Source organism: Acomys russatus, chromosome 4 (assembly GCF_903995435.1).
Source record: "Acomys russatus chromosome 4, mAcoRus1.1, whole genome shotgun sequence".
Classification (NCBI taxonomy): Eukaryota; Metazoa; Chordata; class Mammalia; order Rodentia; family Muridae; genus Acomys; species Acomys russatus.
This window is the reverse complement of record NC_067140.1, coordinates 63,685,801-63,712,415: the sequence shown is the minus strand read 5'-3', so window position 1 is coordinate 63,712,415 and position 26,615 is coordinate 63,685,801. Positions and strand designations below refer to the sequence as shown.

General features: G+C 49.1%; 1 protein-coding gene across 1 annotated transcript; it reads left to right on the top strand.

Moving 5' to 3' along the window:
- The first annotated feature begins 265 nt into the window (after nucleotides 1-265).
- On the top strand, nucleotides 266-24,364 carry Mall (mal, T cell differentiation protein like). Its single transcript, XM_051144586.1, has 4 exons — nucleotides 266-850; nucleotides 18,517-18,684; nucleotides 21,572-21,691; nucleotides 23,773-24,364. The coding sequence occupies exons 1-4, from the start codon at nucleotides 743-745 to the stop codon at nucleotides 23,833-23,835; spliced, it is 459 nt and encodes a 152-aa protein (XP_051000543.1). The 5' UTR covers nucleotides 266-742; the 3' UTR covers nucleotides 23,836-24,364.
- The last annotated feature ends 2,251 nt before the right edge of the window (nucleotides 24,365-26,615 follow it).

The following is a 26,615-nucleotide window of genomic DNA, read 5'->3' as shown; positions in this document are numbered from 1 at the left end:
ACCTGACTTGTGTGTGAAAACAACAGCTTTGTGTGTGGGAGCACAGCCATGCAGCCAGCCCCAGGCTCAACTCCGGAAGGAACTGCCTGGCCCCAACCCTGTGTCCCAAGGGGACTAGGACGACAGCAAAAAAGAGGACCCCAAAGAGGGGTTCAGAGCCAGCAACTCCAAGTCCCTCAGGAGGGGAGGTGAAAGCCAAACTGCTCCAAATTCCTCAGCTAGAATTCGAGGGTTGCCTCCCCGATGAAGACAAAAGATGCTGTGACCGCTCCTCTCTGTGACCTTAACTGCACCTCTTTCGTTTCCAGTCTCCTTTCTTGGAAAAAATGTAACAGCCACATGGTGGACTCTCTGAACTTCAGAGGTGTCTGTAGATGACTAACCACACAGTAGGTTCTCAATAAACAGTCTTTATTTTAGCAAAATGCCCCCTGCTTACACTCTGAACACAGAGATCAGCAGGGGCATGGCTGTCACTCAGATCTCCTGGAGTGCTTTGGTGCTTCAGTCAAAAGTTCCTTAGGAGGGAAGGTCTAAAAAGAGCTTCAACGAGACCAGTCCTGTCCCCTCTCCTGCCTGGTCGCAAGCGCAGAAGGACCTGCTTCACTGGAACCTTTCTTTTCCCCTCCCAGGCGACGTACCTCCGTCCAATGGGTGTGTCTGTCCGGCGGGAGGTGATACTTGAACAGCTGCGGGGCGCGAGCGAGTGCCTCGGAGCAAGGGTGCCAGCGTAGGTGACAGCATGGCTTCGGACGCACCGCCGGCCACCAGCTATGCCCCGCCTGCGGTGCCCTCGGGGGTCGCAGCAGTGTTCCTCACCATCCCCTTTGCCTTTTTCCTGCCAGAGCTGGTGAGTGTCGCTGCCGCCACCTGCGGGGAGGGAGGGGCGGGGCCAGCGGGGAGCCTGTCAAGCGGGAACAGGGACTGGGACAGGCAGCTAGCTAAGGGCTTCCATTTTTCCTACTGTCCGCCAGACCCCAGGCTGGGCCCCTTTAGAGCAGATTTTCCTCTTTCCCAAAGGATGAGGAACCGTCCCCAGGCCACACATGCTTGCTGGAAGGGTGCAGCCACCTTCTACATTACCTAGACTCCTAAGAAAATTCTACTACCTGTTCTTCCCCCTAGCTGCTTGTACTTTCCTAAAGTTCAAAGAACCAGGGGACTCTCCAAAGGTCTCCCAGCATTTTCTCAAATCACTTCAGCTGACTTTGAACTTTGATTTATGTGCGCTCCACACCGGCGCGGGAGGGCCGCATGACAGCATCGTCCATAAAACAATCTGAACCACCCTGGTTACTCAAGAAAACTTGTTACTGCCAGACTCTAGGACACCTCACAGCAGAACTGGGTACTGTTCCCTGCCTCGCCTCAACAGTGCATTCAATAGAAAACAGGTTCCCTCGTCTCCTGCTGCCACCAACCTTCCCCAAAGCCCCCTGTAATATCCAGGGTGTGGGTGAAATTTCCTTCCTAGCTCTGAATTTGACAGAACTGCCTCAGCTGGGAAGCCGACAGGACTGCTTACATAAAATGGGCGTGGCTGACCATTCCCATTCTCCTGGTCGGCTTGGAAGGTTGGGTCCCATTGACTGAACTTTAGGCTGATGAATTAAACAGCAGCCATTCTTGTCAGACAAGGAAGGGACGCCAGGCTGGCTGGATCCTACAAGAGGGTGGCCTTGACAGAGACTCCACCCTAAGAGGTAGGTTTCTTCCAGTGCCAACCCCACACAAATGTGGGCATCCTCCCAGGCTGATCACATCCTAAGCTCCATGTGTCAGGCCCTGGGTGTGGCCCTCACTTTGGAACAGCCCCTTGGATGACAAGACTGGAGGCTGGCTCTGCTACTTTTTACTGAGCATATGCTTGTCAGACATGCAAATCACTGGCAGGAGGGTTGGCTACTTCCCAGGGGTCTCTGCGGCTGGAGAGAGGCTTGGATGCGTCTCCTGAACAGTTAGAAGGCAGCACCAGCAAGAAGAGACCATTGTCCCAGCCAGGTCAGGGAGGGGGTCCAGGCCCGTCACTGGGAGTTGTCACTGGCAGAAGGCTGGATGGCCCGGGCAAGAAAGCTGGCAGGGAGAGAACTGTCATTAGAGGGGGTGACAGGTGTCCCTACGTTTCCTTCTCTTGCAGTTGGATTTCCTTGAAAAGTGTTTTCATGGTGTCCTGGGACTTTTCGATGATGAGGACATGGTCATGGGTTTGACTTTCTTGACTTATTTTTTTAATAATTCTACATGTCTCCTAAAGCCACAGGAGCGGTATAGGAAACCTATCTACTACTCACACTGCCGAACCCCACAGGTCGCTCCAATCAGGAAGTTAGCATTAGCACTCTGCTATGGGCCATTGCTGTCATGTCTGCTCACTTCCCCGCTAGCGTCCTTTCTCTGGCCCAGAATCCAGGTCAAACCTCCTTGCTGTGCTTCGCTGCCCTGTCCCCTTCATGTCCCCTTCAGTCTGGGGCGGCTCCTCTGCCTTCGCCTTGGTATTCTAGAGAAAGCACTAGTCGGCGATTATGCACGGTACCCTTGCGGTTAGCCTTGTCTCGTGTTTTCTTGTTTGTAGCTCTATTTTTTAACTTGCAAGCCATCCTTATTCATTGATGAACACCTAGAAAATACAGAAATGGGTGAAAACCCATATGTGTGTGCTTGTTCGTAGAGCACATGAATCGTGTGTGTGTGTGTGTGTGTGTAGTGAGTGTGTGTGTGTAGTGAGTGAGTGAGTGTGTGTGTAGTGAGTGTGTGTGTGTAGTGAGTGTGTAGTGAGTGAGTGAGTGTGTGTGAGTGAGTGTGTGTGTAGTGAGTGTGTGTGTAGTGAGTGTGTGTGTAGTGAGTGAGTGAGTGTGTGTGTAGTGAGTGTGTGTAGTGAGTGAGTGTGTGTAGTGAGTGTGTGTGTAGTGAGTGTGTGTGTAGTGAGTGTGTGTGTAGTAAGTGAGTGTGTGTGTGTAGTGAGTGAGTGAGTGTGTGTGTGTAGTGAGTGAGTGTGTGTGTGTGTGTGTAGTGAGTGTGTAGTGAGTGTGTGTGTGCAGTGAGTGTGTGTGTGTAGTGAGTGTGTGTGTGTGTAGTGAGTGAGTGTGTGTGTAGTGAGTGTGTGTGTGTAGTGAGTGAGTGTGTGTGTGTGTAGTGAGTGAGTGAGTGTGTGTGTGTAGTGAGTGTGTGTGTGTAGTGAGTGTGTGTGTGTGTAGTGAGTGTGTGTGTGTAGTGAGTGTGTGTGTGTGTGTGTAGTGAGTGAGTGTGTGTGTGTAGTGAGTGAGTGTGTGTGTGTAGTGAGTGTGTGTGTGTGTGGAGTGAGTGAGTGTGTGTGTAGTGAGTGTGTGTGTGTGTGGAGTGAGTGAGTGTGTGTGTGTAGTGAGTGTGTGTGTGTGTGTGTGTGTGTGTGTGTAGTGAGTGTGTGTGTGTGTTGAGTGCATCACTCTGCATAAGCTTCTTGTACCAGCTGTGAGCATGCCTAGCAAGGACTGTGTGTGCCTGGATGGAGGATGGGGAAGAAAGGGAGAAGGTGGGAGGAAGAAGATTGGGCCAGCCCCTTCTTTGATCCTGGTTGTCTGATGTATTCCCCTCTTTGCTGCCCATTGGGCACCATGGCTCCAGGTACCCCCTGACTCTTAGGCTTTTGGTCTGAGACAAATGTCTATAGCATGGACTAGAAAGCAGGGAAGCCAGCGTGCTGCTGTAGAGGACAGAAAACAGGACCCAAGAACTAGCTTGCACTGATTCCGCAGTGGGGTGGCTGGAGATGACATCACACAATGGCGCCTACAGTGACCTTCCCTACCACCAGCCACTGTCTGTGGAGCACCACATGGAAACCACATGGAGAATGGGCAGGTTCACCATCAGATCAAATCTCACAAGCTCTTCCCTGCTGGCCGTGAGCCACCCTGGCTGTCAAGGAGGCTCAGCCCCTAGCTCTTTGCGATTCTTGAAGGTGACAGACAAGCATAGCTCAGGCTCGCAGTAGCCTACTCTAGTGACCTTTGACCTTTGCTTAAGATGCTTTATGCCCCAATCTTCAACATTAATGATTGGTTCTATAGAAACTTGCATCTCCTGGGGCCATATCGTTCCTAACTAGAATTGTTTTAAAACTGGGAACCTGCGGTCAGTGAAACAGACATATCTCTTGCCAGTGTAGATTTGTCTTAGAGCAACCAATATTCAGGTGTCCCGTCACACCAAAAAGCCCCCCTTTGATACTCTCTAGAGTTCCCCAAACCATCCCACTTTCCAGCTATTCCAAACAGCATGTTAGAAATAAGCACCTCCACAAAGGTAATGGTTTTAGTTTGAGAAAGTTATATAAATAAACGTAACTGAATAGTATACAACCTTTTGAGACGCACTCATTCCCTTGAAGCATACTTGATGTCCATGTAAGATGTCTGTATCCACACTTTGTTCCTTTTTACTGCTGAATGATATTCCACCGTCAGGATTTGCCATAACCCAACCCGCCTCTATGGACTGTCTCCTGTTCTTGGCAGTTTCAAATAGAGCTGCTATTGGCATTCTTGTCCAGGCTTTGAATGGGAAGCATTTTTCACTTTTCTGGGGGAAACACCTAAGTGTAATTTTCTGAGTGGATAGTTAGGTGTCTGTTTTGTTATTATTTAGAGACTGGCAAATTGTTTTCCAGGGTGGCTGGAAAATGGTTGGTTGTTCGTTTTGCATTTTTTACTTCTTCATTAGCATGGCATGAAACTTTCACATAACTGAGGTTTTGTTCAGTGTAGTGGGGAATCTAGATTTCTTTTTTTGTTTGTTTGTTTTGTTTTGTTTTTTGAGACAGGGTTTCTCTGTGTAGCCTTGGCCATCCTGGATTCACTTTGTAGACCAGGCTGGCCTCGAACTCACAGCGATCCGCCTGCCTCTGCCTCCCAAGTGCTGGGATTAAAGGCGTAGATTTCTTATTTGAAGGTACAAGGTGAAGAATAACCTCTGAGTCGGGTGTGGTGGCGCACGCCTTTAATCCCAGCACTCGGGAGGCAGAGGCAGGCGGATCGCTGTGAGTTCAAGGCCAGCCTGGTCTACAAAGTGAGTCCAGGACAGCCAAGGCTACACAGAAAAACCCTGTGTCGAAAAACCAAAAAAAAAAAAAGAAAAGAAAAGAAAAGAAAGAACAACCTCTGAGGGTGAGGAACCTTTCACTCAGTGAGCTTTAAGATGAGGACAGACCTCCATTTATTTTTTTCCCACCCATACAGAGCGTGAGCACCCAATGGCACCAACACTAGGGGCTGAGCCAGGGGTGGGCATGACAGCCAGCCCTACCTCTCTCTACAGAGCCAGCCTCTGGGAGAGCAGACGGCTCATCACCTCAGGGCCCGGGCGACTCCTGACTAGACTCCTGAGCTCTTTGGCAAGCTGAAAGTTGGAAGCTGAGAGCTCACCCCGGTGGCTGCCCCTGGGGAACACTTTATGAGTGAATGTCTGACCAAGTCATCTGCATCCTTCTCATTAGTTGGCTCTTTAATTAGATTGTTGCCTAATTAAAAAGCAGCAGGGGAGAGACTTCCTAGAGAGTCAGCTAGTTAAAGGGGGAAGAGGCCTGAGCCTCCCAGATGATGTTGGGTCCTCTCTTTCCCCCAGACTTCTCACCTCCACACTGGCCAGAAGGAAACACTGAGATGCCCCCCAAGAAGCTCGTTCTCCCCCACTCCTGCCACAGGAGGTTCATTTCTATGTGTCACCCCAAACTCCCAATCTCATGCTGACTCCAAGCAGCTTGCTTTCTCTTTTTAGCCATATCTAAGAGTTTGTTTGAAACTGCACAGAGCCCGGCTAGAGCCAACCGTGCTGGGACTGAAAGTGACCAGGTGGGACTAGAGGCTTTCCTTAAACGTTTGGTTTTCTGTCCCTGGCTGTCCCCGGCTCCCATCTCAATGGCCTTGGTTCATGCGAGCGGCTGAAGTGAAGCCAGTGCCTCACAGACTGACTTTGTCACTTCTCCTTTGACCTCAGCTTGAGCTCCGGTCTATGGTGGCTAAGCACAAGAAGGGAGACTGGTGCATGAATGAGTGGGCAAATGGTCATTGTGAAAGCAGGAGGACCCGAGTTCAGATCCTCAGCACCTGGGTAAAGACTGAGAGGAGCAGCACCTGTAGCCTGAGCATTCAGGGGCAGATGTGTGAATCTGGAGGCTCACTGGCCAACTAGTATAACCAAAGCATCAGACAACAGGTTCAGGGAGGACTCTTATCTCAACAAACAAATTAACAAATTAACAAAAATAAATAAATAAATAATAAATAAATAAAAGTTAAAAAGCCATTGAAGTGCCAGTGCCAAATATCTGGCTTCTAAATGGATGCACACAAGAACATGTGTGGGCAAACACATCACACATATAAACATGAATGCATGCATCATACATAACACACACACACACACACACACACACACACACCAAGAGCACCCTAAGGCTATGGAAGCAATCCAGAGAATAGTAAACACAGGAAGAGACCACTGCCTACCCCCTAGATTAGGGGAACAAAACGAAAGCAGTGGCTGGTCCTTAAACTCTGAAAGCGGCACCTGACTTGCTGATGTCCTGACCAATGTGCAGAGGGGCCCTTGTGAAACTCTGGTCACCCATACAGAGGTTACCGAGTCCTAGGGGGTGAAGCCAACCTCTGCTGGAAAGAAAGAGAAAGACTGGAAGTGACCACAAAAAGTTAGCCCACTCCTTGCTTCTCGCTAGTCTCCTTCCAACTCCCCATCACCAGAACCTGGCACAGATGCCGCAGGAAGCCCATGTCTTGAGGAGGACAAAGGAGCAGAAGCCGAGCAGAGGCATGCTGGAGAGCTGCCTTCTCTGTCTTGCACCTCACCTCCACCCTCCTTTCCTACCTTTCAGAAATGTCTAGGTCTGTCCCGGCCACCTGATCCAACTAAACCACCAGCAACTTTCTTTAAATAAGTGGTCTGCGTATGAGAAAGACAGGCAGCTGTGGACAGTTCTGGAAGGCCAGCAGATTAAAATGATTTATTTCATACGCATATCAGGCTTGAAGGAAATAACCTGGGAGCAGGATCAGAGGGGCTGAGATGGAGTCTCACAGTTAAGAAGAGATAGCCCGGGCACTCTCCCTGAGGAACTTTCCCCCAGCCAGCCAGCCTCACAGCTGCACTCCCATGGGCCTTCCCCATCTGGATTCCCCAGTCCCACAGCCTGGCCACACCTGCACCTATGAAATGGCAGATAGGTCTCCAGAGTGGAGTCTCACAGAGTTCTTAGGTTCTAGACTTTGAGAGTCATATGACCCTTTCACAGGGGTCACCGAAGACCATGGGAAAACACAGATATCCACGTTATGATCCCTAACAGTAGCAAATTTACAGTTATGACTTAGCAATGGAAATGATTTTATGGTTGGGGGTCGCCACAACATGAGGAACTGTATTAAAGGGTCCCAACATTAGGAAGGGTGAGAGCAACTGCTCTAGAGCGTTCTGCTCTATTTCAGACAAGCCCATTTAAGTTCCTGCCACGGGTGGGCCTTCTGAGCTTTCCTTTTCGATTCTGCCTCTGCAGAGTTTATAACCCTCAAACCCCGCCCATCTAGATGGCCTCTCTGCCCAAGTAAGTGATTTCTTTAAATGTCATCATCTTTAATAATCCTTTAATAAAACTTTATGCAAGGGCTTTGGGCCGTTCTTGGATACAGAGAGATGTGGGGAAAGGCCAAGGAAGAGGCAATGGGGAAGGGGAATCCAAACAGAGCACCCCACTCATCCTCTAAGAATTTTGGGGACCTGGGAGGGAACAGAGCAGGAAGTGGATGGGAATGAAGCAAATGGGCCTCTGTCCCCTCAATCCAGGCTCCTGGAAGAAGTGCCAGTTCACAGGCGAGCCACAGTGGCAGGCCCGGACGTTATGAAGTGGTGTTGCCTGACCAGCATGTTCAAAGACCTGTCTTTCTCAAGGTGACCATCCCTAGTTGGGACTGCATGGCGCCGGGCTTTCTGCCAGATGCTGGGGACACGAAGAGCTCAGGCCCAGCCCTGCCTCAGAAACTCAGGCCCCAGACAGGAAACAGAGAAGGAGAGCAGCACAGAGGGCAGTAGTGAAGGTGTGCTAGGGTTTGGAGGAGGCGACATCAGTCTAGTCCCTGCCTTAAGGTCTGGTGACAGCTGAGCTGAGGTGCTCTTGAGGGGGACATTCCCAGAGACGGTGGGTGTCGAGAGCACAACTGAGGGCTGCCTGAGAATTTACGAAGAGACATGTAATTAGTCAGAGCCTGAGTCAAAGAGTGAGAGGGAATCAGCCTAGAGGCTGGCAAAGCCCTAAACGAGGGATGGATGCATTGAACTTCCTAAAGTCCACAAAGGGAGAGGAAAAGGAGATAAACAGCCCCCCTTCACCACCTAGCATTTTATTTTTAATTTACTTTTACGAATCAGGAAAGAAATTGCCTCTAGCCTTTGAGTAGAAAAGAATTTCTGTATCATTCTATTTTATGCTACATTGTAAATCTGTGCAGTTTGATCAATAAAACTTGGGTCAGTCTGGGTCTGAATGGGAGGGTGTGGCCCTGGAGCAGGAAGCCCCCAGAGCAGGGAGGAAGTACAGGCCAGTTTGCTCAAGGAAGGAACTAGCTCCAGGTTTCCTGGGCTTGCAGCCAGGTCTGGAGAGCACTTGCGGGCCCTTCTGTGGCTGTTCTGTAAGGAGCAGAGGACCACGGGGCTCCAGCCCACACTATCTGGAGAGGACAGAATAAGAAATGGCCTCATAGGAGACCTGGGCAGTCTGGGCAGGCAATTTCCTGCTAACCTTAAAGCCACAAAGAGAAAAATGCTCGCACCATGAGTCAGGGCAGAATGACTCAGAATTTGCCAGAGGCCTGTGTGTATTTATTGAGCATGGAAGTTCCACACAATGATTGTTGTTTTGGGGTCCTGTTGGAGGTCTTTGGAGAAATTCCTTGGTCTCTCAGGATTGTTTCTTCCCAAGACAAAGAAAATATGGCCGCCTGACCCAGATGCTTCAGAAAGGCTGCCTAGCCAGTATGTCAGGCCAGCTTTGCCTGTGGGCCTCTGGCCTCCACCAGGGCCGTCCCTAGCGGGAGTCTACATTAGGTATGATCTTTGTGTTAGGAAAGCTCTTGTGACTAAGAAAGTCAGTCACCTATGTTACTGTGCCTTCAAAGTATCCTTTATGCTTTAGCTAAAAACTTCTGGTGTGAACTGAGCATGCTCAGAGGTTCTCCTGTCCATCACTTTAATCTTTGCTAATGTGCTCTGAGATTTTGAGCTAAACACCACCCACGCACCATGTGTCTTCTTTTTTAAAAAAGTATGACCTTAAATTGAGCATACTCAGAAATGTGTGTGTGTGTGTGTGTGTGTGTGTGTGTGTGTGTGTGTGTGTTGCATTCAGATAGACTTTAGGCATGACCCTGGTACTCTCCTTGCCTGTTGCAGGTTGTAACTCTCCACTTTTACATCTTGCCTGCCCTTCCTTTTGCTTTGCTTCCCTCCAGGAAGCCAACCCATTGCATTCTGTGACACTTGTTGAGGTGCCATACTCCAGGGCCCTTCCCACTGCTCTGGCTTTCCCTCACCTGTGGTTTCCCTTGACCAACCAGCCTGTGGGTGATTCACACTCACTGCCCAGGTCCCAGCATTTCTCATCCTCCCACCAGCCCCTCCACCCCCCATGTTCAATTCTACTACAACTGCCTTGGGGTCCTTACACACAGGCTTACTGCTGCAAAGAAGAGCCATCCAGGGTAGGCAGGCTAGGGCAGAATACTACAAAAGCCCTTGGCTTAGAGTCAGGGAGGCATGCCAGAAAATGGTCTTCCACAGTTGACTGTGTCTCACAAAAGGAAATATGTTTCCATGGCAACTGGTGTGTGTGTGTGTGTGTGTGTGTGTGTGTGTGTGTGTGTGTGTGTTGAAACAAAAGACTCAGGAAACCGTATTTCCTTTTCTTTGGACATCGCATTCCCGTTCTTTCCATTCTGGTGTGTTTGATTTCTTCTTTACTGGTCAGTGACCCACTAACATGAAGTCATAACCTACAAACGAGTCCATATGTGGAAGCTCCAGTGGGGCCAGGTGGTGACAGGACACACCTTTAATCCCAGCATTCAGGAGGCAGAGACAGTCAGCTCTGAGTTAGTGGCCAGCCTGGACTATAAAATGAGTTCCAGGACAGCCAGAGATGCAGAGAAACCCTGTCTCAAAAATCCAAAAAAGAAAAAAAACATTTTTTTTTTAAGGAAGGAAGGAAGGCAGGCAGGCAGGCAGGCAGGCAAGCCTCCTGTGGAGAGGGCAGCACTGCGAGTTGGGGAGTCTGGCATCGCCTGTGGTGTTCCTCCCTGCTAGGCACCAGGCCTGGAGGTCATTGGAATCAGGGGTCTGAAGAGATGGCTCAGCACATAAGAATCTGGGTTGTTCTTGCAGAAAACCTGAATTGTCATACAGCAGTAGGCTGGGGAGGGATGTAACTGCAGATCTGGAAGTTTCTACCATCTACTTGTCACGTTCACATGTGGGAAAGCCAAAAAACCATAAGCTCCCAACTGCTCTAAGGCAGGAACTATATTCTGCAATGGGACATTAGTTTGTTCTAAAGCAAAGGGAAATTCTGACACTTGCTAAACATGAACCCCAAAACCAATATACTAAGTGAGACCAGCCAGTCCCAGCAGAGAAATTCTTTGTGACTTATTTTCATCTGAGGTACCTTGAGCAGGATGGAAATGGTGTGTTATTTTAGTACAATGTTTAGTGTAACCTAAAGGCTGAGAGCCAACCATCTTAGCACACTTTTTTATTTTTTATAAATAATATTTCTTATTATTGCAATGTATTTATTATTTACACAGTATTCTGCCCGCATGTATGCCTGCCCACCAGATCTCATTACAGATGGTCATGAGCCACCATGTGGTTGCTGGGAATTGAACTCGGGACCTTTGGAAGGGCAAACAGTGCTCTTAACCTCTGAGCCATCTCTCCAGCCCCATGCACACTTTTTTAAAGAGGAAAGGTATACAATGTCCCAAAGACCTTTAATCCCATCAGCCTGAACTCAAGGCATGACAGTTTTCTTCATCTTGAGACATCACAGTGTCACGGGGAGCCTTCAGGGCATTGGGGTTCCCACAGTGGACCACACCAAATGAGTCCTATGCGGGACTCACTCCGCCCACTCTGTCAGACATTCCAGGAGCCCTGGCTCCTTTTTACTGCTGACATAGGAGCCTCGGCCATCTTTGGATTTGGCCTTTTCCTCTAAGTTCATAGGGACTCGTGGTATGCTCTGTTGTCACCTGAGAACCAGGTAAGTGAGGAAGCTGTCAAGGAAACTAAGACAGGTAGGAAAGAAAGGAATGTGGTATTGGCAGGGAGTAAGACCTACCCTGCTGAAGTGCCACCCAGCTATGCAGAGAAACCTGCCACCAGCGTCTCCACCTTCTGCTTGCCTCCACTCTTTGTCTGCCCCACACTGAACCCACCCCTAGCTTGGAGACTCACTATGACTATTTGACAGCAGCGTATGCTTCCCGCCTCCTGGGCCCCTCCTAGGGCCATTACTTCGTCTTTCTCTGAACCTGTAGGCAGACTGCACCAGGCCCTCATCAACGCCAGTCACTCCTCCTATGTTGCCTGGAAAGGCAGGTGTCATCTGCGAGGCTGTGGGACCCTCCCTTGTGTAGCCCCCAGTTACTTCCTTCTTACTCTTGTAAATTGTTCGTGTTGTTTGTTTTGAGTCATTTTAAACATGACCGTCATCACACACTAAAAACTCTGTCCCCGTGCTGGTTGTGGTAAGAGGGAGAGAACTCTGTCTAACCAGTTCTCTCTGAGACCCTGCGGCAGCATCTCGGCCAGAAACATTCTGTTCACTTTCTTCCTGTCCCACATAAATCTCAGCTGGCATGCTGCTGTCGGCCGGGACCTGCTCCGTTTCGGGAAATAAGTGTTTTTCTTCTTTCTGAAGGCTGCAGAGGGTCCCACTCTGGCACGCACAGCTGTTTAATTGGTGTCCTCTGGATGAGCATTTGGGTCAATCTATCTTTTCTATCTTTTATTGTTTTAATCTTTTTTCCCTGTCTTTTCTGTATCTAGCAAAGAGGCAACAAGAGAAGCCTGGACATTCATTCTTCTCTTTGTTCGCACCTATTGTGTGTAGAACATTTTTGAAAAGTGAAGTTACTGTGTGGAGCGATTTAACTTAACGTATTGATTAGTATTTCCAAAATAGCAGGGTGGCTACTAACACTGGTATTTGCCAGGTGTGGTGGCTCACACCTTTAATCCCAGCACTTAACAGAGCTCTGTGAATCTGAGGCCAGCCTGGTCTACATAGTAAGTTCCAGGATAGCTAGGGCTAGCTACATAATAAGAACCTGTCTCAAAAACAAAAACAAAGAAACAAACAAAAATGACAAACCAAACAAAACCCAAAAATCAGATATTTAACCTAGAGTAGCTATGGACTTTAACTGTAGGCTACAGATGGACATGGGGTTGCGGGGAAGCATCTGTGTAATTTGAAAGCAAAAAAGTGTGTGTGTATGTGTGTGTGTAAGTGCATTTTATTTTATTTTATTTTATTTTGGTTTTTCTAGACAGGATTTCTTTGTGTAGCCCTGGCTGTAGACCAGGCTGGCCTCAAACTCACAGTGATCCGCCTGCCTCTGCCTCCCAAGTGCTGGGATTAAAGGTGTGTGCCACCACCCCTGGCCTAAGTGCATTTTTAAAGGCTTTCATCTGTTCTGACGAAAGGGTCTATGCTGCCAAATAATACTGTATCCATTCAGCAGATTGATCTTTCATCTCCCACCCTCACCCTAGGATGTGAACTTCCCGTCCTTCAGGAAGACCAGCTAGGGCACCACTCTCCTGGGTCTTTCTTCTCCTGTGTCCTCTTATGCCCTTTCAATTGTAATTGTAATTCAATTGTAATTAACTCAGCTGACTCTCCCTCTCTCTCTCCCTCTCTCTCTCTCTCTCTCTCTCTCTCTCTCTCTCTCTCTCTCTCTCTCCACAAGCCAAATCGGGACTAGTCAACTCTCTCCCTAACAGCTCCAGTGGCAGGGACCAGAGAGCCCCCTCCTCTGTTTGATGGATGCAGAGACACAGGAGGGTCACATAGCTCCCCCTTAGAGCTGGGACTCAACCCCAGAGCTGTGATGTGCAGATCTGGATGGGGCAAAGTGGAAGCAAGTGAAACTGGCTGAGAGTTTTGGTTTCAGTAGCGCCCGTCTGGAGATCCTCCAACAACGCGGTGTCCCTGGTCACTGAGCTGTCTCCAAGTCCACAGAAAGCAGGAAGCCACAGGGCTCAGAGCCCTGCCCTAGGGAGGTGCCAAGCTTTTCTGGGTTTCTGTTTTGGTTTTGTTGTTTTCTGTTTTGTTTTTGAGGTATTGGGAACCAAACCCAAGGCATGGATGAAGCCAGGCAAGAACTCCACCACCAACCTGCACCTCAGCCCCACATGTATCCTAGCACCTCTTTACCTCTGTGCCATACTTTGGATTCTTTTCCTTCATTCAACAGTTTTCAAAGACAGCAAGGATGCTCCAAGTCTTTTGCGTTTTAAGTATTCTTTTGAACTCTTATATCTCAACTCAAATGATGCTAATACTTGCAGTTGCTGTGTCCAGTAGAAGCTTTAAGGGCCTCATATTTGGTCAGAGCCCATGAGCTTCTGGGGTTTTGTTTTGTTTTGTTTTTCTATTGACTAGCCCTGCAAAACTTACCCACTCCTCGACATCCTCCCAATGTGTATGTGTGTAGGTAGATGGGTAGATAGGTTAGTAAGAGGGTGCTCATGAGTGCCCATGGAGGCCAGGCATGTTGGGTCCCCCTACAGCTAGAGTAGCCAAAGTAAGAACTACCCAACATGGGTGCTGCTGAGAACTGAACTCTGGTCCTCTGTGAAAGCTGTGTGCATCTTAACCACTGAGCACTCCTACCAGAACCCAACAAGGAAGCTATACTTTAAGATACACGATCAAGCCTTTGGTTCCACTTTATTCTACATTTCTCTCTCTCTCTCTCTCTCTCTCTCTCTCTCTCTCTCTCTCTCTCTCTCTCTCTCTCTCTCTCTAAGTGGAGGAGGAGACGGGGTCCTCACTATGCAGCTCTAGCCCTCCTGGAACTCAATATGTAGAGCAGGCTGGTCTTAAACTCAAAGCACTTGCCTCTGTCTCCTGAACACTGGGATTGAAGGTGTGAGCTGCCATGCTGGGTCCTCCATCCTTACTTAAAAGACCCTTTGAATTTGGTCCTTTGGGAGGTATATCGATAAGGGATGTGCATTTTCGTCATGAGAAAAAGACCCTGCCAAAATTGTATGCAGGGCACACTTACTCTAAATGTCTAACATCTCCATGTTGGGGATGAGGGACACACCGGTCAAAAATACACCCTGCTATTGGGAGATGTAAAATGGGGCCTAAAATGGGAGAGGCATGTAGGCAGCCAGGAGAACCCATAAAGTTAAATATGAGCTTTTAAAAAGAAGTTGAAAAGCAAGTTCCCAAGCCACACTACCTGAGGTAGAGGTGAGACACCAAACACCACTGGGTTTTAATTCACCTGGAGTTGACCTCTGGCTCCAGTGCCACCTACTGTTTCGAAAGCAGAGGGGTGGAAAAGCAAAAAACAAACAACATTCCTCTGCGTAACAATTATGCAGCTGGGCTAGTTCAAAAAATTTTCCATGTAATGTAAGTAGATTCCCCCTGCTCAGAGCTCTTTGAGTGAATAGTGGGACCAGGGATTCCCAGCCCTCAGCTGGAAACCAGATGGGCCCTCCAATACTGCAGGCTGGGGTCCCACCGAAGTCTTGGACTGTACCAGGGCTTCTGCTGTGGTTCTAGCCGACCAGCTTCTGGCACTTTCCAGGAGCATCTAGCTCCCCCTGCCCTCAGCATGACATCTGGTTTGGAGGACAGCCACAGAAATCACACACACACACACACACACACACACACACACACACACACACACACACATACACACACACACACACCGTGTCCAGGCCCCATTCTACACTGCCTGTGCGGCCTCACGCCTCAGCTCCCTCCAGTGAGTTGGTGATGACTAAACTCACAGAGATGAATGATCTACATGCATTGGTGATGGCCAAGGCAGATTCCGGTGGCAGGAAAAGGTTGGGGAGTCCCTTTTAGCTGAGAGGGGCAGAGGGACAGAGGCAGCTGTGTGACTGCCAAGCCTGACACAGGTGGGCTGAACGTAGCAGCAAAAATAACCAATGGTTCTGTTTTTTTCTGAGGAGATTAGAAATGAACAACAGGTTAAACGAGACAGTTTGGTTGAATAGATTTTATATAAACTGTGAAGTTTCCGGTGAGTGTGAGTGGTGTGGTGGTGATTTTCTTACAGATTCACTCAGACAGTGTTCTCCAACACCCCTCACCCTTAGATCTGCTTTGTCTGGGTCCTTTTCTGGCTTTATATTCAGTAACACAGACCACTCTCTGCCCTCTGAGGTCTAGGGTGTGTCCTGGCATAAGCACCAGTTTTACAAGCCCCCAAAGTAGCATTCCTACCAACACTTAGCACTGTCTGGGTGTTGACCTGTTGCCAGCACCTCCAAGCACGTCCCATGGCTTGGCAGGTGCCTTGGAGTGCTATCTTCTTCCTGGGATATCATTAGTGGCAGAAGGGAGGGGGCAGAGGACAAAGACAGGCCTCTGGCTCCAGCTATCTTTTCCCTAGGACAAGTCAGTGTTGTTCACCGTGGACACTTCCGGATTCAGCCTAGAACTTCCAGAATGATGCTTGGAGAGTGTTTAAAGTATGGGGGCAGGGGATGTTGTTCCCAGAGCTAGTGGGCCTATAAAATTAAATTTTACAATTTAGAAGAATGTCACACACACACACACACACACACACACACACACACACACACTCACGCACGCACACACACGCACGCACAGTGTCTCTTTGATGCCATCCACCCCTCAAGGCCCTTTGTCTTGTCTCGCTCCCCTCCCACTTGTCATTTTCCCAACCAGTATTCCTTCTATGTTTGATTTATTTTCATTGTCTGCTCACTAATTGAGTTTAATTAGGGTTGCTGACAGAAGCATGGGTGGAGCGGGGGTTATTTACCAGAACATGGGATACACCCCTGATGAAAACGCCCCCCCGGCCCCCCAGCAACCATTACCTGCTATAACCAACCATTACCTGTACAGGGAAGACTTGCATGTCATGAGTCCTTTCCCCACCTGGGACACAGCGCTGATGGCTTAATCTTTTGTAGGTCTTGTGCAGCCAGTCGTAGCCTGTCTGAGTTCAGGCGTGCAATGGCCTGTCTGGGAGGGTGGCAATTCACAACACTCCTCCTATTCCTCCAGCACCTACCTTTCCCCACACCCCACATCTTCCATGTTCGTTGGGCCTTGGAGTGGGTGAGCATAACAGCCTCTTGTTCTTGACTTCCTGACCAAGAACTTAAGAGGCAGCTGGGATGCTGGAGCTTGCTAGTCAACTATCTCACCCTCTGTTTTCTCCTTAAGAGGCCAGGATTCTCCAGAAAGGCAAAGGAGCTTTTCTTCAAGGCAACAGTCACAAAAACATAAGGAGACATCAAGAGAGTGGCAGTACCTGTATCTGTGTGCTGCCTAGTCATAGGCCAAGGCAGCTCCTGAAGGCAGGGCTGTGCTGTGGGAAGCAGAGCCTGAGGCAGAGTAATTTTCAGTCACGCTAGACTGAAACAAGTCAGTCTCCACAGAAGGATTTCCAAAAAGAGATATCCAGTGGGCAGGTGCATGTGTGGGGTTGAAGGTCTCCAAGAGAAAGGGACAGAGACAAGTTCCTGATGTTACAAGTTAAACGTCATCCTTAAAAGTACTGCTTAGGGCAGGAGAGATGGCTGGGAGTCGGGGGAGGGCTCCTCCAGAGAACGTGGGTTTGGTTCCTAGCACCCAGAATGGCAGCTGACAGCAATCTGCAACTCCGGTTCCAGAGGATCCAATGTCCTCTTCTGTTCTCCGAGGGCACTGCATTGATGTAGCATGCAGGTGAAACACCCACACAGGCAAAACAAAAATAGGTGAATCTTAAAATACATCAATTATTTCTTTTTTAAAAAGGGAGGGCACCATTTTAATTAAAGTGAGGAGATGGAGAGCCAAGGGCGCGTCAGTGGCCTGCCAAAGCAACACCTAGGAGGTGGTTTGCTCAGAAAATGAGACCAATAAAATCATGCATTTCCTGTGTGGACCCTCTCTCTCTAGGTTTTCAAGTAAACATTCATCCTCTGAATATTTAGCTCCAATTGTGCCCTACCCACCACAGCCCTGGCTCTCCCACCAATAACCCTGAGTCCTCCCACCACAGTCCTGGCTCCCCCACCACAGCCCTGGCTCCCCTACCACAGCCCTGGCTAACCCACCACACACACACACACACACACACACACACACACACACACAGAGCTGAGCCCAGCTTAGAGCAAAGGAGATACTGACAGAAAGAAGAGGGAGATGGGGTGAATGTCTCTGCCAAGGAGACAACAAACACCTGGACAGAGTTAGAGGCCATTAAACCGGAACTACACTGATCCCGGGACCTCAGCCACTATGACCTGAGCTCACAGGGCCAGGAAGTCTCTCAGTGGTCACAGGGAAGCAGAGGAAGAAGGCAGCTAATCCACAGTGGAAGCAAATGCACAGGGTAGCACAGGCTTGGTGCTGAGGATGAGGCTTACTATGAATGCTGGCTCTTATTTACTTCCTGGTTTCTGTGTATGGGCGGTTTGCCTGCGTGTGTGTCTGTGTAGCGCATGCATTTCTGGTGTCCAGGGAGTCCAGAGGAGGGTGTCAGATCCCCTTCAACTGGAGTTACGAATGGTTGTGAGCCACCATGTGGGTTCTAGGACTCAAATCTGGGTCCCCTGGAAGAATAGCCAGTGCTCTTACGTGCTGAGCCATCTCTCCAGCCTGTTTAGGTCTTTTTAAAAGAGGGAGAGTGGGGGTGGGAAGATACAAGCAAGGGGATAACATGGAGGATGTAATCTGAATAAATTCTAATTAAAAAAAAAAGTAAAGTCACAACTCATTCTGGCCTGCTCTGAGTCACTGAGTCACGGATTTCTCAAGAAAAGAAAAAAAATCCCTCAAAATTTGTAATTTTTCGTGTTCAGATAATCTTTAAACATTACCTCTCAACACTACTTAGGCTTAAATATGTGGTCAAACGCCACTGTAAGTCTCTCTTTTTGGAAGGCCAGTTAACCCCTTTAAATGGCACAGGCTCAGACTTGACCTGGATTCAGAGAGGCCAGCCTTCCTCTGTGCCACGGTGCACACGTGTAGATCCGGGACAAACTTGAGAGAGTCACTTCTCTCTGCAGGTTCCAGAGATCAAACTCTGCTTGTCAGAGTTGACGGGCAAGCTCTTTGCCCACTCTCTGACCCTCAGCTGAGCTTTTAGCCAGGGGTGCCCTGCAAAAGGGAGTTTCCTCCCACGGACGCATAAGCATGCCAAGTCTGTCTGTGCTTTTCTCTCATAGGTGTTTGGGTTCTGGGTCTGGACGCTGGTAGCGGCTACACACGTGGCAGAGCCCTTGCTGCACGGATGGGTACTGTATGTCTCGCTCACCTCCTTTCTCATCTCCCTGATGTTCCTGATGTCCTACTTGTTCGGGTTTTACAAACGGTTTGAGTCCTGGAGAGTCCTGGTAAGAACCAGGTACCTCCTGGTATCCTGGATTTGTAAGGATGGTGGGATATTCCAGGTAGGGAGGGACAATGAAAGACCTTGGATTAGAGACCCCACTGGGATTAGAGTCCTATGACACTAAGGGTTCTTGTTTTAGTGTGCTGATCACTGAGCCAAAATGAAGACATATTTGTGAGTCTTTCCTTGTATTTCCTTCCTCTGCCTTCATTCTTGGGATTGACTCATCTTCCTGAAGTTAAGAATATTGTCTGAGCCGGGCGGTGGTGGCATACACCTTTAGTCCCCGCATTTGGGAGGCAGAGGCAGGTGGATTGCTGTGAGTTCAAGGCCAGCCTGATCTACAAAGCGAGTCCAGGACAGTCAAGGCTACACAGAGAAACCCTGTCTCGAAAAAAAAAAAAAAAAAAAAAGGGAATATTGTCTGGAGCGATAGCTCAGCAGCAAAGGGCACTTGTTGCTCTTGCAAAGGACCCAGGTTTAATTCCTAACACCCACATGGAGGCTCACAACCATCTGTAAATCCAGGTCTAGGGGAATCTGTTGCCCTTTCCTGGTCTACACAGACACTGCATGCATGTGGTGCGTAGAAATAAATAACACACACACAGACACACACACGTAGGCACAACACTCATGCATTTACACTAAAAATAGTGTAAAGCTGAGCACGGCGGCATGGGCCTATAGTCTCCCAGCTGAGCATGGCGGCATGGGCCTATAGTCTCCCAGTAACTCAGAAGTCTGAGATAATATGATATATTGAACCTCGGTGTTTAAGGCCAGTCTGGGCAATATAGAAAGGCCCTGTCTCTTTAAAATAATTCTGGGCTAGAGAGATGACTTAGTGAGTAAAGTGCAAGCTGAGCTTGACTCTCCACAGCCTACATAAAGCCTGGTGCAGTAGGGAGGGCACGTACCTGTAACGCCAGTGCTCCATAGTGAGATGGGCAGCAGGGACAGCAGATCTTCTGACTTTCAGAGGCATACCATGGCTCGTGGGACCCCTCAGCTCCCTAGAGGCTAGAAAACACTGATGGCGAGAAATAACTTGAAGAATCAAAACTAAAATGAAGGGGCCAGAGGGATGGCTTAGCAAGCGAAAGGGCTTGCTGCCAAGCCTGGCAAACCTGGCTTTAACCCCTGGAATCCACATGGTGGTGCCCAGAAAGCACCAAGGCCTACAACTTAGCCTCCGCCCTCCACATGTGTCCTGTGCCCCGACCCCAACACACATACATGCCTACATGTAAAACATTTTAAAGACAACTAAAGTCGGAAGTCAGATTCTTCTGACCCCAACATTAGCTGAGCCTCAGTTTCCTTCTCTGTAACTTGGGAATAATGAAAGCAGTGCAGTGAAATCAACCACAGACATTACAGAAGACTAACTGTACCGTCCAGACAGTGACAAGCCCAGAGCGGGTCTTCATCAAGCTGAAGATGAATGTGAAACGTCAGTTAGCTGTGTAAGGGTGGTTAAAATAAATAAATAAATAAAAATTCACCAAAAGAGAAACAGGCAGAAGTCAGAAATTAGATACACAGCAGAGAGAAACTGCAGACGCTTTCCAGAGTATTACAGAAGGCAGATCTGGAGCAATTGCAGCTTCCAGGTTGCTATGGTTAACTCTCTCTGAGGAGGTAACAGTCCTACTTGGAAGCAACAAGCCCAGCCCTACCGGAAGCAAAACAGCTTTGCTTTGAAGTCAGCAGAGCTCAGCATTGCTACCTGTCTCAGGATGGTGTCCCCAGTTAAGAGCAGGGACTTAAAGTTCATGAGGCATGGGTTCGAATCTTGACGAACCGTATATTTGACATTCATCTTAATCATGAAGTTCCGTGTCCTTAAGATGAGCCCTGCCTCCGGATCGCTGTGAGTTCGAGGCCAGCCCGGTCTACAAAGTGAGCCCAGGATGGCCAAGGCTACACAGAGAGACCCTGTCTCGAAAAACCAAAAAAAGATGAGCCCTGCCTCACAGTAGACAACGTCAAAAGGGGAAACACTTGGCACAGTAATGGGCATGGAATAAATACATTTTAGCTGGTTTGGGTATTTTTACACTTGTATATGTTACAACTTTTTTAGCTTATCTACTCGTATGCTGCATAGATAGATATTCCATTAAAAACACTGCAAAGATGGGCTGGGTAAATGGCTTAATTGACAAACTGCCTGCTGTACAGGCATAAGGAGCTCAGTTCAGATTCCCAGCACCCGTGGGAAAAGCCACGCATGGTTCCATATATCTGTGACCCCAGTATTTGGTGCAGGTGGAGGGTAGCAGAGAAAAGGCGAGCATGCTTGGATTTGCTTGCCAGCTGGTCTAGCTGGATGTGTATCCAAAAATTAAGATATTAAGGGGCTGGCTGGGGAGGTGGCTCAGTAGTTAAGGGAATTTGCTGATCCTGCAGAGGAACAAGGTTCAGTTCCCATCACCCACATCAGGCATCCATGAGCTCCAGAGGCCACAGAGGATCCGATACCCTCTTCTGACTTCCACAAGCACTGTATGCCTGTATGATACACATACAGACAAGTGGGCACATAAATAAAAATTAACTTTAAAATAGGGTATAGTGGCGCACACCTTTAATCCCAGCACTCGGGAGGCAGAGGCAGGTGGTTCTCTGTGAATCTGAGGGCAGCCTGGTCTACAGAGTAAGTTCCAGGACAGTCAGAGCTATATAGTGAGACCCTGTCACCTCACCCCCCCCAAAAAAAATTATAAAGCAAATTTTTTAAAAAAGGATAGAAAGTAATAGAAGACTTCTGAAGTTGACGTCTCACCTACACACACACACACACACACACACACACACACACATGGAACATGGCCTTGCCTTTCTTTCCCCCTCTTGAGTAACACTGACCCCTGCATTTCCAGGACAGCCTGTACCACGGAACCACAGGCATCCTGTACATGAGTGCCGCTGTCCTGCAAGCATATGCCACCATCATTTCTGAGAAGGAGCAGAATCACTACTACATCAACGTTGCAGCCTCCGTGAGTGGTTGTGCGGTTACTGGGCAGTGACACCAACGGAGGGCACATACGGAGGGCATTTCTTCCATGCAGTTCAATGCTGCCTTGGGTGTTTTGGACAAGGTGTCAAGCTGCAAGAGACTGGAGAAGGGGACAGTGTATGTGTGTGCATGTGTGTGTGTGCATGCGTGTGCATGTAGGGGGTGTGAGTGTGTCCTGCATTTGTCCCACTCAGGCCTGCTCTCCAGTCTTCAGAATTTTGTTCTGTCCCCAAATAAACAAATCAGTGTTTCTCTTTTCTCACTGACATCTGCTAAGAGCTTCAGCTGTCTTGTGATGGAGCCTGAGTGGCTGGGCATAGGGGGTTACTCTGAGTCCTTTTGTTTCAATGACAAATAGATGGCTTTGCTGGGTAATGGAAGGCAAAGCAAAGTGGGCAATGATAAACTGCTGAAAGAACCTGATGCCCACGGCATCCCCCAGGTGGTGCCGATGGGCTTCTGGGCCCACCTGTCTCTTCCTCTACTGTGAAATGGTGCCCTCGTATGCAGGAAGCTCACAGTGGCCTACCCCTCCTTGAGTGTGAAACAGCATCACCCATGTCAATGGCTTCCAAAGGCTGTCATGCCATGCCTGAATCAAAGGCTGCATTAGAAGGCACAGTCCCCAGAATAAGAGCAGGACACCAAACACACAATGTGAGCCCCTGGAAGGGCCACAGCATTTCCCAGCAGCCTTCTTGCCTCTCATCCTCTTTGTTAAGGCTCCTGGACTTCTTTAAACTTACAGTCCCAGAGATGGCTTTCCAGTGGACACTCCACCACAGCTGACTCCCAATCAGACAGGCCACATTGTGGTCCCTCAGACACATAGACTCTCTCACTCGGGATCTGGGCAATGTTGCCACATCTCACATAGGCAAGCTATCTTATTCCCCCCAAACACTGGCCTCTCCAACAAACCTTACCCAAGACCCCCCCCTCCCCCTTTGCCCTCTCTGCTCCTTACCCTCCTGGCCTTATCCCTATCTGGACTCTTTGTACAGGACCTGCCCACTTAGCTTCTTGCTGAAAAAAAAAAAAAGTAACCTCTGTGAGGCAAATGTTATTTATTTACTTCTTTTTATATTTGTGACAGAGTCTCACCTATATAGCCAGACTGGCCTCAAACTTGTCATTCTCCTGATTCAGTTGCCTGGATGCTGGCGTTAAAGGCATTTGTCACCACTCATGGCTTAGGAGCAAGAACTTTTTAATGTCTTGCTCACAGTTGTAGAAATAGCTATTCTGGAAGCACAACAGGTAGTTCAAAGCTATTGGATGGACAGATGGATGGATGAATAGGTGGATGGATGGATGATGGATGAATGGGTGGGTGGATGCTGGCTGGATGAAAAGATGGATGGATGGATGGATGGATGGATGGACGGATGGATGGACGGATGAATGGATGGACGATGTTCTTGAAACACAACACGTGTTCAAAGCTATTGGATGGATGGATGGATAGGTTTATGGATAGATGGATGGATGATGGATGGGTGGGTAGATGGATAGAGATAGCACAGCTAACCTGAGGCTGGCTTTAGCCTTGACAGTTAGCTGAAAGGAGTGAGAGGTACCTCAAGTTTCTGTCACTGGTACTGGAGGGGGTGTGGGTCCAGGAGCTAACTGAGCTTATTGCCTTTAGGAGATAAGCCAGGGCCATTAAGAGCTTGAGAAGAACCTGAGACATTCAGAGACAGGTTCTCCCAGCAGAGTTCTGCGTCAGTGAGCATAGCTGTGAGGCACATAGGTCTGGGGCACAGAGGCCGCAGGACGCAGCTCAGCATGACATAGGTCTCAGCTCATGGAGACAGGAGAATAGCTTTGCAGCCAGGTAGAGGCCCAGGCTACAGTTGGAGGAGGACCAGGGGCAGAACAACTGGCAAATGTAGCCCTGGTATGGCCAAGAAGGGAGCATCCCTAGAGGGTGGAGTAGCTGCCCAGTGCTTGCTGCTCTCACACAAGGCAGAGAACACAAGGCCAGGTGGGGATCTGGAGCCGTTGGGGGTGAGGTAAGCCCTGCACAGACCCTCTCTAACACTCTCTGTCTTTTTCCAGTTCTTCGCCTTCCTCACTACCCTGCTGTATATCCTGCACGCCTTCAGCATCTATTACCACTGAAACACAGGGAGACCCAAACCCAGTGAGACTCATCTCTGGAGGCTGCGTGATTATCCCCCAAAGAAAGTCTTGCCATTTGCCATCTGGGTGACAAATCTACCAAGCCACCCACGGGGGGTCAACAGACCATCTTTCTGGGATGTACGAGGAGACCCATTTTGGCATTTTTCTCTTTGGATGTTTTTACTCCTTGTGGTGACTATGAGGAAACCAAAGATGGCTGCCCCTCCCCTCTCCCTCTTCTGAACTGACCCCCAACCCCAGCCCCACTCCCACCTTCCCCAAACACCCAACCCAGCCACCCCCTGCCCTGAAGACCGCTGCCTTTTGGGAGTTTCCTGAACTCAGCTTTTCCAGAAAATCAACCATGAACCAACCCTTCACCCACCGTTCAAAATGCCAGCTCTGCTGTCACACCTCTTTAGGATCTTTTCGTCAATGGTGCTCCCTATTTTCCTCCCTTTGGTTTTTTTGAGACCGGGTTTCTCTGTGTAGCCTTGGCTGTCCTGCATGCTTTGTAGATCAGGCTGTCTTCTAACTAACTCACAGAGATCCAACTGCCTCTGCCTCCCTGAGTGCTGGGATCACAGGTGTGCGCCACCGTGCCAGGCTCAATCTTATTTTCTTAAACAGGCCAAGCTCCACAAAGGCCCAAGGGTCAAAGGCCCTTGCACAGACCTTCCTTGCAGCCTCTGCAGTTTGCCTGATGCAGTTGTAGTGACTTGCCTTCCTCCCCCCCATCACACCCTACTTTCCCTGTATTAAGGACCCAAAGAAAATGTACAATATACCAACTTTGAGGGTAAATGTGTGGGAGAAATAAGCAGGTGGGCTTTTGGAGTTAGAATGGGAAAGACATAGCCGCTTGATGCATAAGCTGGGTCTTTTGGGAAGCTGCAGGACTCAGTGCGCCTGCGTGGAGCTTCGAAGCCCAACCTCCTAAGGACCAGAAGCATCCTCGACCTTCAGAAAAGACAAGCATAGATTTACCTTCAGGCTCCTCCCGGAAATACGGGGAGGAGAAAGCAGCTGCTATAGCGTTGTAGAGGCTGTGAAAAGACCCACCTGGAGGTCTGTGAAATTTTTCTGTGTGCTCTCAACTCTTCCTGGGGACCTGCAGGGTGGGGCCAGTCTGAGGTTTCATTATGGAAGGGTATTTGTGTTTGGGAGCCTTTGGGGTTTTTTTCGGGGGGTGGGGGAAAGCATGAAGTCAAGTGGACACTCCCCAGAGTTAGCTGGGTTGTCTGTCTTATCAGCATGTGGGAGGGGCTCAGGCCCCTGCCAAGGGCCCCTACATGCCAAGGGTCCTCACCCAACAGGCCAACAAGACGAAGCCCCGCAACTGCCTAAATAAATAATTACCAAAAGGGACTTAGCAGAATCCAACTTTTCTCCACTCGGGTATGTCGGGAGAGGGTAGATATGCAGACTTAGCTTCACAATTGTTTACCAGTCACTTACTAATTGCCCTGATAGCTTGAAAAGCCATCACTTATCTCTTATTTTGTAGCCTGGCAGCTGTCCGTGTTGTTCACTGTTGAATTTTTACCGAATGGCCACATGCTAATAAAAGATATTTGTAGAGTGGGACATGTGGAATCTGTCGCTTTAATATTGCTGGCAGCGGGACCCAGACATCATTTTGTTGTTGTTGTTGATTCTACTGTGCAGTGTCATCAACATTGCCCTTGGGATGCTTTTAAGCCTTGATAGCCAAATCCCTGTCATAGTGTTCTATTGCTGTGAAGAGACACCATGTCCAAAACAACTTATAAAAGGAAGCATTTAATTCGGGGCTTGTTTACAGTTTCAGAGCATGCGTCCACGACCATCATGGCAGAGAGTATGGCAGCAGGCAGGCATGGTGCTGGAGCAGTAGCTGAGAGCTTTATAATCTAGAAGTTGCAAGGGAATAGGAGAGGGAGGGAGGGAGGGAAGGAGGGAGGGAGGAAGAGACTGGGGCTGACATGGGCTCTTAAAACCTTAAAGCCCACCCTTCCAACAAGGCCACACCTCCTGATCCCTCCCAACAGCTTCATTGAGGACCAAGCATTCAAATATATGAGGCTATTGGGTGGGTGGGTCAGGGGGAACATTCTAATTCTATCCATCACAGTCCCCAGAGACAGAAAAACAATCATTCTGTCTTACTTGTCAGGGAAGATAGAATCCGTCTCCAGGGCCCTGGGTTGTGGTGTCACCATCATTTGAGGGCAAGTCCAACCTTTAAACAATTAGACATGGTTGGTGGCCCACCAGGCAGAGCTGGGGAAGGCCCTCCATCAAAGCCCAGCTGGATGTTTGCATGGCTCCCCGCCTCATTTCCCATTCTTCCGTTCCCACCACAACACAAGCCTTGCTCAGCTCCCAAGACACACCGATCCCACTCACTGAGCTGTGCTCGGCCCAAGCCCGGCTACCCTGAGCTTACCCACAAGCTGCGGCAGCACCATTAACCCCATCTCTTCCCAGTCTGGTGTCTCCCCAAGACCCTGTCCCCCTGAGGGAAGTCCTGGGGCCTCACCTCCTGTGGATGGGCAACAGGGTGTGTCAGTTTTCTCCCTGTCCCTGATCAGCACGCTTTCTCTTTCCCACTCAGCTTCCCAGGTTCCCACACTCAGGCCCCATGTCACAGGTGGCTTCGGGGGGACTATATACTACCCCCCAACACTGTCCCTAGGGAATCCTGTTTTTTTGGGGGGTTTTTTGTTTTGTTTTGTTTTGTTTTGTTGGTTTTTTTCGAGACAGGGTTTCTCTGTGTAGCCTTGGCCATCCTGGAC